Source organism: Crotalus tigris, unplaced genomic scaffold, assembly GCF_016545835.1.
Source record: "Crotalus tigris isolate CLP2741 ecotype Arizona unplaced genomic scaffold, ASM1654583v1 scf7180000024359.8030256, whole genome shotgun sequence".
In the NCBI taxonomy this organism is placed as follows: Eukaryota; Metazoa; Chordata; class Lepidosauria; order Squamata; family Viperidae; genus Crotalus; species Crotalus tigris.
In genome coordinates, this window is record NW_024100528.1 from 2,566,694 (window position 1) to 2,579,482 (window position 12,789).

At 35.4% G+C, this 12,789-nt stretch overlaps 1 protein-coding gene across 6 annotated transcripts in view; it reads left to right on the forward strand.

Annotated features, from left to right (window-relative positions):
* The window catches only part of GRAMD1C (GRAM domain containing 1C), a 69,167-nt gene that overhangs the window by 55,736 nt on the left and 642 nt on the right, over window positions 1–12,789 (forward strand). For all 6 annotated transcript variants that reach the window (XM_039327312.1, XM_039327310.1, XM_039327316.1 and 3 more), the window contains 5 exons: window positions 768–871; window positions 5,581–5,757; window positions 6,637–6,694; window positions 9,407–9,517; window positions 11,521–11,623. In XM_039327312.1, the coding sequence (XP_039183246.1) occupies window positions 768–871; window positions 5,581–5,757; window positions 6,637–6,694; window positions 9,407–9,517; window positions 11,521–11,623 (553 nt within the window). The remainder of the gene's footprint in view (window positions 1–767; window positions 872–5,580; window positions 5,758–6,636; window positions 6,695–9,406; window positions 9,518–11,520; window positions 11,624–12,789) is intronic.

A 12,789-nucleotide genomic window follows, 5' to 3' on the forward strand; every position in this document is an offset into this window, starting at 1 on the left:
GGCTAATGATTTATTATGCCCTAAAAAATTGTAGGTGTACTACTACTACTAATAATAATAAAGTTGGAAGGGACCTTGGAGGTCATCGAGTCCAACCCCATGCTCAGGCAGGAAACCCTACACCATTTTGGACAAATGGCTGTCCAATCTCTTCTTAAAAACTTCCATTGTTGGAGCATTCACCGCTTCTGGAGGCAGGTTGTTCCACTGGTTAATTGTTCTAACTTTCAAGAAGTTTCTCCTTAATTCTAGGTTGCTCCTCTCCTTGATTCCATCAGTTGCTTCTTGTCCTGCCTTCAGGCGCTTTGGAGAATAGCTTGACTCCCTCTTCTTTGTGGCAGCCCCTGAGATATTGGAACACTGCTATCATGTCCCCCCTCGTCCTTCTCTTCATTAAACTAGACATATACAATTCCAGCAACCGTTCCTTATATGCTTTAGCCTCCAGTCCCCTAATCATCTTTGTTGGTAATCTCTGTACTCTTTCTAGATCTCAACATCTTTTTTACATTGTGGTGTACATCTGTCATCCAAAGTTACATTACAACAGAAAGTTGTGAAGCAACTAAGTATTTTCTCTATTTCCTCATTCAGTTCTCAGCATTTGTGTTCAAGATGTTACCTTAGTGATCATGCTTTGTTTTCTGTATGCAGCTTCTTACTTGAAACTGAGTACCTGAAAAATTGCTCTCAAAATGGGTGAAAATACTGACCTTACCTATAGTTGTATTCCAATCAGTCGCTAGCCTTATTCTTGTTTGTTATAGGATTTCCTCAGATGTGAAATACAAAAAACAACCATGGGGGCTTGTCAAGAATATAATTGAGAAGAATACATGGGGAGGTATCCAGGAAAATTTTAAACAACTTGGTAAGTATTTTGCCATCATTCTTTTTTTTTTATTGAAAGTTTTATAAATTTTACAAAAAAACAAAAACAATACAAAACAAAAAAACAACATATACAAAAAAAAATAAAAAAACTAAACATTACATATAAAAAAACCCCCCCATCCCCCACCCCTCACAAACACCCTCCCTTCCCCCCCCCCCGAGCTTCCCAGAGCAGAATATAGGCTTAGTTAAAAATTAACAAATAAAAAAATTATATTTATATATATATAAAAAAATATCTATATATAACATTCTCTATATATAAAAATAAAACTTATGAAAAAACTATGTGATATTTTTTTATACCCAGTCTAAATTGTATAAATTTTATCCATTTGTCCCAAACGGCAAGAAACTTCTCTTGCGTTTGTTGCTTTAAGAAAGCCGAACTCTTTGCCATTTCCGCCAAATAGGACACTTTAAGAAACCATTCCTGCAGTGTAGGCAAAGATTCCTTCTTCCAGTATTGTCCAACTAACAGCCTCGCGGCTGTAATCAAATTTAACATCAATACAACCTCCTTTGTATCACAATCTGTAACAATGCCCAACAAAAATAATTGCGGAGTAAATTTTACCCTCCTTCTAAAAATTCTCTGGATATTCCACTATATTTTGATCCAAAATGCTTTTATCTCTCTGCATGACCACCAAATATGATAATAGGAAGCATCCGTATAACCACATCTCCAACATTTAGGTTGTACGTCAGGGTACATAAGAGACATTTTTTGTGGATCAAGGTGCCATCTATAAAACATTTTATAAAAATTCTCCCTAAGGTTCTGTGCTTGTGTAAATTTGACATTTCATTTTGCCATCATTCTTGACAATGGTGTCCAGGGCTTTTATATTTAATTAGCTTGGCTATTTAGATATAGTGAAGTGAACTGATGTATTTTTAAAAGAAACAATGCAAAGAACAATGTACTTAGTTTTTCAAATTAATTTAAAGTAATTTGTAACTTTTTATGACCTACATACTCTGTCTTTCAATTCTCAGATAGGTGTCTACTCTAGCATGTCTCTTATTTTATTTCTTTACTTTGTTTACATTCTGCTTTTATTTTCAGAAAGAATAATCATTATGGCTTACAAGTTTAAAATATTACATGCAGAAAAAAATAAAGTATCAATAAAAAAGAAAGAAAAAATAATTTAATAAAGAAAAAAAATATAAATAAATATATAAACAATTTTAGTAGCATCACCTTCTCTTAAAATACAAAAAATATCCCCATATTTCATCTCTTACTTAATATAAAATCCTTAAAACCCCATTCTTTAATCCTGATGAGCAAAAATTCATAAAAGGTTACCAGAGATAACATATTTATTTTAATCTTGATCAAATAAATTATACAAATTTACTTTTAACAATCTTGAACTTTTATCCTTTCAAATAATGTCCTAGAAATTTATTTCTTTTCATCATTTTCTTTGTCCCTTCTCACAAAATTGTTCAAATTCAAGTCTTTTTTCTAAATCTGAAAAAGGAAAGCTATTCAAGTCACGCCTTTGGTTTTGTTATTCGTACATTTCTTTTAATTATGAAGACATCAGTCAGTTTCATTTGTATATCTAGTGTAACATCTTTTATCATATATTATTTTAGCCTGTCATCAGCTCAATGTTGTTCAGTAAAACAAGTTCCTCTTCCATAACATCTTATAAACAAAGCTTATCTTTAATGACAGACATTCTTAAAATCAACTTCTGGGTCCATTGTTCACAAATGTTCTTCAATACAGCAATGCGAAAGTATTTTGCTACATTTAGTATTAATAAATCAAATTTAAATGTTCTTCTTTAATTATAATTTTTTACTCATTCTAATCCCTCTAGTGTCCATCCTTCAAAGTTCCAAGCTATCATTTTTTTCTTTTAAGAATTTAAAACAACATTTTCCCAGGTGAAAGTTTTATAATTAATTTCAAAATGTTACTTCAAATTCATCTGGACCATTTATCCATTTTTAACTTTCCAAAATCAACGTTTTAAAATTTTCTTTTGCACTTTGTTCCAAAAACAGAATTATTTAAATCTAACTTGTATTTCTTTCAAGAAAAAGTGATTAGAAAAGGAAGTGTACAAACCCATAAAGAAGCTGACTATGTTTTGGATGAGATGGCATTCCCTCATCTCCTCTGAACTCTATATATGCTGTGTAGACTGAACTTGCAGTCTTCTTGTGAGGAGTTACTGTTTGGAGCACTTGGTTGATCTCAAATGCTCTCCTTGTCCAGAGAGGAATCAGGAAGAGCTGATGTATTTACCAGCTCTTATTCCATCATGGTCTTAATGGAGAGCCATGTTCAGTTGCCCGCTTTCCTAGAAACCTTGAACCAGTTTATGATAATTCCGAGGTAAAACAGCAAAAAATAAAATACAATCATATTAGTATTCCAGTATTGTTTATGTGCATCATAATGAAATTTTCAGGCTGATTCTGTATGAAGCTCAAGATCAAAATCAAGTAATTAGGTTTTTTGTTTTTTTAAAGAAAAGCTTATCTTGGCTTCATTTTCTTTTTTCTAGAATGTAACATTTATCAGTATATCAAATGTACTTTTTTGTTTTTTCTTAAGTGAAAAGTGCTGCTTCTGCATTTAAGTAGGCAGATCTGATTCTTGTCATGAACTTGGGCCAGCCATCAGTTCAGGTTCAAATAGTTCCTTATCCCCACATAAAAATTTGGAATTTTGCCAGATCCCAGTCCTGCTGCCATCTTGTCCATGCAAAATAGGACTGAACTCTGGCTGTAGTCCAGCTTTGTGTTTGCAAGCCCATTTGCACACTGAACAATGCAGGGAGTGCCATACAGAGAGTACATCTCCCATGTCCAACCTTTCAGTTTGAGAAGATGATGTCTTATAAACTTGAGCATGTGGGTGAAACCCCTGCATGCCAAAATATTAAATAAAAGCTTTGTTAGCTCACCCAGTCTAATCATCTGTCATCTGGGGCACGAAGCAGAAAGAGAGAACAGCGAGTGGCTGCAAGAAGCCACACATGCAAATCTTCCTTCCCTATGCATGAATTTATAAATTCATTCATTCAATGTATAACCTGCCTCAATCACCAGAATCTTGGTGGTTTAGAGTAATGAACTATGTGTATGTGTATCTCTAAGATAAAAAATTAAAATTATCTAATTGTAGAATTATAAAACTCAGATCATACTCATCCTTCCTAGGCATCATAACTCACCATAGGTTTTCAACCACTCTGAAAGGCTAGAACTATAGGGGCCAACTTCAGTTAAATGGGAGGCTATTCTACATTAGTTGGGCTGCTACAAAAAAGCAGCAACTATAAGTTTCCACAGTTAAGTACATTATGCAAATAGGGACTACTGTACCAACATTTTCTGCCATGACAAATGAGCCATGAGAATAGTTCATTCCTCTCCGACATGGGATCTTAATCCATGACAGAAACATTCTTCTTGAATTCGTGGGTCATGAAATCCTGGATCATTGAAAGGAATAGGGCAAGAAAAAAGCAAGGGCTTCCAAGGATACTCTGCAAATCAGCTCATCCCACCACCTTTATTTCCAGAGCCCATTATCTAGCTAGGTAACATCATCACTCATGTAATGAAACATCTGTAAACAACTAAGTTCAGAGAACATCAAACACAGCTTTTCTCTTTCCATATCCAGTGATCTGCTTCTGACAATCAGCTGTCCCATTTCCCATGCAAGATTGGTACAGGTTCTAAAATCCTCTGTGTAGAACAGTGGTTCTCAACCTTTTTAATGCTGTGACCCCCCCAACCGGTCATAAGTCGAGGACTACTCAACCGGTTGTAAGTCGAGGACTACTTAACTGGTGCAGCACCGTTTGCAGAATGGGACTTTTGGCGGGCTCAGCAGGGCAGAGACAGCCTGGACAATTCCTATTGGCTTTGGAAAGCCAATAGAATTAGACTCTATTCAAGAGAGTCTATTCTATTGGCTTTCAAAAGCCAATAGAATAAAAGGGAGTAGCACAGCTAAGGAAAAGGGGAAAAAAATGGCGGACTGCATTGTTTGGCGACCCCCATGAAATGATTGTTTGACCCCAAATGGGGTCCCGACCCATAGGTTGAGAACCACTGGTGTAGAAGCAGGTGAATAGGAAGTGTAGATAGATACCAGTGTGTCCTGGACATGGCTTATCTATGCAAAGATAGAACCTTGCTGGATGTCATTTTTTATAAGTAAAGTGAGACCACATTTTCACAATGATCTGGCTTTGCATGGGCAAGTCTCCCAAATTTCTAACCCCCTTCAGCTCTATTCACAATCTACAAACACTATTGTTCCACTGCCTACTCATTCCTACCTATCCCATTCTTTTTCAGAGGATCTACTAAGCCATGGAAGCAGCTTTTACGAGAGATGACAGAGTCATATGTAGATAATAGGGATTGGGAAAAAGTATCTTGACTTACAAATATCAACTGCAATTCAATAGAATATAATTAAAATGGAACACATCATGATTCTAACTGTAAATGTCATAAAACACTTTCCTTCCATTTGCTCACCAGATGTTATCGGACCAATTTCCCACAATTCTTATCATTAAATTTAACTATGACTTCTGGCAACAGAAATCTCAACACACATGGATACTGTTTCAAATGGTTAGCTTAAAATAATAAAAAATAGAAACTATAAACTGATTCTGTCATTTGTAGAATCAGAATTACTAATGGAAGAATATGCAATAAACAAACCTATTGAGGATCCTGCAAAACTTGAAGTCCTAAGAAGAAGAAGATGGATTTTAGAGCAGAATGCAGAAGAGATACTTCCTAAACACTCTATACAAGATTCTATAGAAGACAAAACAACAGTAGGTCTTAGGAATGTAGGTGAGTTCAGGTAGAAATACTTCTTTTTCCAGAAATTTATGAAACTGAAGGTGTTGTTCATTTTAATACTAGAAGTCATAGTATTTCTGCACAAGTGTCATACAGGCTTTTCTTGCTTGTCCCTATGCAAAAATCCAGAATATTTCAACATAAGTATGTGTAGGGCAGCTAACTATAAATAAAGTTCAAGGAAAATGCTGTTGGGATACAAAGCCTTATATTTTGAATAATTGACATAAACTAGTTTGTATATTATTTATGTAGATATGTGTGTATTTTTCCTTCCAGTACCACCATGTTTAAATTCTGAAATAATTGTGAACCTTTTTGTCAAATTGAAAGATGTTTTACTTACTTTCCAGAATACTGAAGCTTTTCTTGCTATATGGGTTATAGCAGATTGAATGAGACTTGGCCATGTATTAACTGCTTTAAAAGATAATTGAATGTGTTGAAAGCCATATGGCATAATTTAATGTACCATCTCCCTTTGCCCCTAATTTTAGACAATTTAAGTAGCAGCATTTAGTGATCTTGGCTGCTCCGAAAAATTTATGGGTGGGAGACTAACCAAAATATGAAGCTGTAGGCTAGAGTAGGAAATTTAAAAACAAAACACAACATAGAAAAAGACAGAGACAAACCATTTCTGTACTGTTACAAAAAAATATCACGGGCCTGTCCATATAGTCACCAGATTCAAGTTTAAGTCAAGCAAGTTTTTATCTTCTTGTGTTCAAAAAGCATCCAGGTCAGGCAAAACCTTGAACTGTTTTTCTGCATTGGGTGAGACAAATATTCAGTAAAGGGATTTAGTAAAATCAGGTTAATTGAATTTCAAAATTAGAATGTTGTAAAGATATTTTCCTTGCTTAACAGGAACGAAGAAAAATGTTACAAATAAAACCATCACCATCATAGTGGGAATGAGTATTTTGTAAGTACTTGCTTGTTACTTTTTTTTGGTTTAACCCTTCTTACAGCAGCTAAATGAAGGTTGACTCTGACTCTTAGAGCTGTTTTGCTATTAAGACCTATCGCATGGCGATAAAAGTGCTGAAACAACACCTTTTCTCTGTTCCTATTGCATCTGCAGAGTATTACCCATCAACCCTGTTGTGGATCACCCAATCTTTCCTAGGCCAGGGGGGCTCAGATAATCATCTTAAGGGCTGTGCAGAAGAATTTGTTGAACACTTTCAGATAAGATTGCTTGGATTCGTAGTGCAAATCTGTATGAGATGCCTAGGGAGACATCTTGCCCAGTAATATGGTAACAGTTTGACCTTGTTGGACCTAAAGAAGTAGACAGAGTTCTCTGCAATTTAATGCAACCCCTTGTCAATCAGACCCTTATCCCTTCTGTCTGGTGAGAGCCTCTAGGAGGGTGACTGGTAGGTGGGTTCATGCACTAATAAATTCCTCACTGCAAGAGGGGACATTCCCAGGATCTTTTAAGGAGGCTCTGGTTTGTCCTCTCCTTAAAAAAAAAAAAAATCTTTCGACCCCAACTGCCTGGACAATTTTCATTCAGTCTGTCACCTTTCCTTTTTGGGAAAGGTGATGAAATTGGTGGTTGCTTGGCAGCTCCAGGAGTCCTGGATGAAATGGATTTCTTGGACCACTTTCAGTCAGAATTTAGGCCCAGCTATGGGACACAGAGAGCGTTGTTTGCACCTCTGGAAAATTTCTGGCGGGAATGGGATGGGAATAGTGCAACCATGCTCATTCTCCTTGACCTCTCAGAGGCCTTTGATACCATCTACCATGGCTTATGGTTTGTTTAACAAACAAATATGAAGAAAAAGTTAATTTAGCCCACTGATATTTGAGTCGATTACATATGAAGATTGATATTGTATATGGACCCTTTCTCGAGCCAGCAGAACAGAAAAGATAAGCTTGTTTTTGTGGATATAGTGCACTTAAGAAATGACACAGAGTCCTGTGTTGTACATAAAGGCATCAGAAGTAAAAGAAGCTCTGTGCTTTAAACATTCACTGGACACGAGGATGGTGATAGTGAAAGTGAAAATATAGGCTGTGTCTTCCTTCCCCATACTTTTCAAATAGTGTTTGGAATGCCTAGAAAGGTTTGTAGTTATTAGTCTGATAATTAGCTACTCACCATTCTTATCTGCAGGATCCTGTTTCTTGCCCCAAGTGAGAACCTGAGAATTTCTAATTAAGATACAGAATTACTTCCAGATCTCTCACAGATGTACTGGTCATGCCATTGTTTGATTTGGGAGAAGGTGTTTTCTTCAGGCTATAGAAAGTCTCTGCAAAAGAGAGGGACTCCCAATTTCTTCAACTAAGGACTGCTTATAAAAGGTCTGCATGCAAACACCCTGCTTGCCAGAAAAAAAAACAGGAAAAATTGTCTATATATATATATCACAACAATTTATATAGGGAAACCTTGTATAGTGGATGATTTTGAGCCGGTCATTCTCAGTCCTGTTTAGATAAACATGGCGATTATTATAAGAAAAATAGGAAGAGGAAATGCTATGTATACTTCCTTGAGCTTCTGAACAAAAACATAATACTGAAATAAAGAGCACCTAAAAGCTGTACAACAGAAAATGCAGAATGTTTTGGAATGAGCTCTCTTCAATTTCACACATACAATCATTTAATCTTCATGTTCAATATCATATGGCACATACTATATACATTTGCATTCTGTCTTTCCTCCAAAGTGACCAAAATCGATTATAGTCATGGTTGTCCTATATTATCCTGACAATGCATATAATAAGGTGGATTGGTCCAGAAAGATGGAGGGAGACATATTTAATTGACTGAATTTTATTCTATTCTGTATGATTTGCAGACAGATTGTACAGTATGTGAATGTTTAAAGAATGCTTTAAATATCCCGATTCAGTGTGGGAATGCTGATGCTTCATAGCTCACCTAGAGACTTGTTTGTTTAAACTCTTTATGTTATTACATGTTCACAGAATAATTAAATCCAATGCAGTGTTAATTATGGGAAAAAGACAGTTATTATGACTAGCTGTCCTTCATTTGTTAACTCACATTTTTGTCCATTGTTTCAGGCTCCTTCATGACTATTTATTTACTGGCCTCCCTATTTTTCTAAATACTTTTTTTTTTAAAAGCAACCTTTGATTATGATCAGAGAGTCTCTGGGGTGGGAATGGTTGGGGTTGTCTCTGCTTTCTCTTATGGGGGGAGGAGAAAGTTAAAAAAATGCTGCAGCTGGATATAGCTTATTCTGTGGTCTTTCCAACCCCCTATTTTTCTATCCAGAGGTTGAAAAAGCAGGATGGGGAATTAGGCAGGGATTAATCACAAATTGGACAATTCAATTGATAGTCTAGAGTAAGTAACTAAATTATGACAAAACAACTCTCAGAATAGTCATTATGTTTTCTTTATCTACATTTTTTATCCACAATTTAATTTACACTAAGCCAAAATGTGAGATGATTAAATGTGTTGTGAGAACACAGTTTGTATTGTTTTTATAGTACTATATACACCTTACGCTTCAGAAGCTTTATTCATCTTGCTAAATTTGTCATGAAGCTGTAAATATTTATATTATTCTTGCTATTAAGAACACTTTTGCAAGAATTAGAAATGATAGTGTCCATTATGTCTGGATTTCTTTCAGTTTAGTTCTACTGGTTTTTCTGAATGTGGCACTGTTCCTGAAATTGTCAAAGATCGAACATGCAGCTCAGTCATTGTACCATGTTCAACTTCAGGAAGAAGTGTCGACAATGTGAGTATTTTTTGTTTGTTTTGTTTTGTCATTTGTCTCTTCCTCCATACTCACAATGGGCTAATATCTAGTTACTGGAAACATTAGATTTACAAATAGCAGTTCACCTGAAAATTCAAGCTAATGAAAAATGAATAACTTAACAAAAATACTTTAAAATTGTTCAGATGATCTGTATTGAAGTTGGAATGCTACCAAACCAGTTCCAGGTGGTTTTAGACATATTAAGCTCATCAAGCTCTTCAATCAGGATATCTAATGGATAACTTTCTCCACTGAGATTCAACAGAAATGGCCTCTGGATGGTATTTTATTTGTCAGAGATTTGCTGTGCAGTCATCTAAGAAAAGCATTAAGTCTCCTTTAATACTACCATATTCTCTTACTGATATTGCAGAGTTTTGTTAATTTTTGGTATTGGATGATGATTTATCATAAATATTGAGGACACTGATTCATCCAGGGCAGAAAATTGTTAATATTCCCTGATGCATCTGTATATTGCCACTTTGCTTGATTGGTGGTGGGCCAGTTAAAATATTTCACTGAAGGCCCCTAATCAGTTCAGATGTATCTTGGGGATGTCTAGATTTTTTTTTCCAGCTGCCCACCAGATTGTATTTTGGAACTCAGAGGTGACTGATTGCCCCAAGCCATCTGTCCTAGATTACAGATACCAAAGGGATTCCTCATTTCTATAAGGAGTTCCAGAAAATGAAGCTTAGATCAATGCTGGCAGAAAATGAATTATGACTGCAATTAACATGGTTATGTACTCAAGATTATTAATATTCTTTGGCAATAATATTGGCAAAGTATTCTTACTAATCTCCATTGTTACTGCACTTTTAGATTTTTAGTGGCCCTAATGCTACCTTTAACCTTTATTGGTAGAAAAGAGAAAGAACGGCCACTATGATATTTATGTGAGGTTCTTCATGGATAAAAGGACTTGCGTTCATTTGAAAATTAATGCCAGATAGTATGCATATGCCTGGATTTGAGAGGTGATCTAAACCTTTTTGAGAGAGCGTAGGTAGATCTACCTTGAACGAGCAGAGATGTGTCCTCTCCTAAAGTAACTATCTCTTGATACAGCTGTATTAAATAGTATCCATAATCTCTAACCTTCCATTTGGGGGAAAAGAATTTGAAAAAGTATCAGAACTTTAACTGTAGAAGGTTCTAAACCCATTATCTAGACCTTTCTTCTGTCAGGATATGGGTCTTGTCCACTTTGCTCACATTTCAAAGCTCTGAAAACCATTCTTTTCCAGTCACCTTTTGGGACTGACTTGTGTATTTTATTGTATTAATTTTGATTTGTTATTTTTTGTAAATTGCTCTTAGTTAAGAGAAATTGAGATAGTGAAGAAATAGTGTAAAAATATATAAGTAAATTCTGATTCAGCCACACTCAAACGACCCAACTCTGGGGAAACAGTACTAAGGGGAATTTCCTTTCAGTTAAGCTTTGTTTTTATTAAAAAAGAAAACTTGCGTGCTTAGAGTGCTTGGATTGTACTTTTTTCACAAGTGAGAAAGTCCTTAGTAATGGGGAAGGCCAGGAAGTCATGATAGAGAGTACAACTGTTGTTGTTAACAACAGAAGATAATACATGGGAGATTTGAATGCATAATATTTATTTTTATGGCAGTATTGGCACTTCACTTGGGAAATCACTTGACTGTCATTTTGAATGATCCTATAATCAATTATTTTCACAGCAATATGGGAAATGATGGTGCACCCATATGGTACTCATAATAGAACGGTATCTTTGGTTTGAAAAAATGTACAAAATGGTAATATTCTCTCTTTGAAAGTTTTCAGCCTTAATATTTTTGATAACAAAACTAAAATTCTATCCACCATGTGATAATCTAGCAACTGTCTCAATATTGATTTTTCTAGTAAAATTAATATGGAGATGAGCGCATGATTAAATTACATGTTTGATGAAGCAAATATATTATATTTCAATGTTCTGTTCTTTCCTCAGTCTAGCCCTTAATGTGGCATCAAAGGAGAAAACTCATCGTAACATGAATCAAGCCCAACATATGAAAGGGGTGTTAAAGGAGTCTATAGCATTGCTTGAACAGGTAAGTATTCTGGTCCTTATTGTTTTGAGCCTTTGTATATGTAAGGACAGAGATCATTATAAATAACTACAGTAGCTTTTCTCATCCTAGCAACTTTAAGATGTATGGACTATCAGAATTCCCAAATTATCATTCTGGAAATTACAGTCCACACTTCTTAAAAACTGCCAAGGTTAAGAAACACTGATCTAGAGGATTAAGAAACAACATACCTTTTCATTTATTTTCTAAAAAATCTTGATGGTTATAGTAAATTAATGGCATAAAAACTTAGTTCAGAAGTCTCTTATTATATTTAGCAATAATGGCCTAGCTGTAACATTATGAACTAACTGCTGTACTGAATCCGCTGATTTGAGAATAATGTTGAAGGCTGCATTGTACAATCTTCTTTGGGGATGAACAGGAGGAAAGTTCCTATGGTTCAATAATAGTTGCTAAAATCTGAGGCCAGATGACCTCAGCAGATGCCCGCCTAACTGATAAAATGGAGGGTGTGATTTTGGGTGAAAGGCAGAAAAGGATTATGAGAAGCTCAGTGCTCTAATGACTGGCGATCCACCCTAAAAGAATTGGATGGCATAGAACCAATCAATATCAGAAAGAGACAGCTTTTAAAAGCAGTTTGGATATGAGGTGACCAACTATCAATATAGTGATCTTGCAACAATCAAAGGTCTTCCTTCTGATTATTCTGACAAATAAGAAGGTAGGCTAGGGAAGCAGATCTAGAGAAGTCCTTAAGCATAGAGAATATTGGAGAGTCTATCAATAGCAGGACAGTGGGGGCAGAGGTTGAGATTGGTAGAGCCAAAATCAGAGAGATGGCAGAGCCTTTATCCTTTCCCTTTTTCATTTTGTGTTGGTTAGAATTAGGGAGATTTCTTAAAAGGTTCTGAACTCTTAATAGACAATTTTCTTGGTACCAATAATAGTGCAGAAGAAACCTACCGCTTAAATAAATGCTGGCTGACCTTCATTGGTATTATATATGATGGACAATAATGATGTTATCTCAGTCTGAGACACTGTTGATAATTAAAATAGCACTACCTAGAGCTCCAACTGAAAACAGAATGTAAAAATACTTTCCTGTGAAACCTAGAACTGCTTTGGGTTGGAAATAATTGCATTTCTGATTTAAGGTATAATTTGTTGGGTAATCC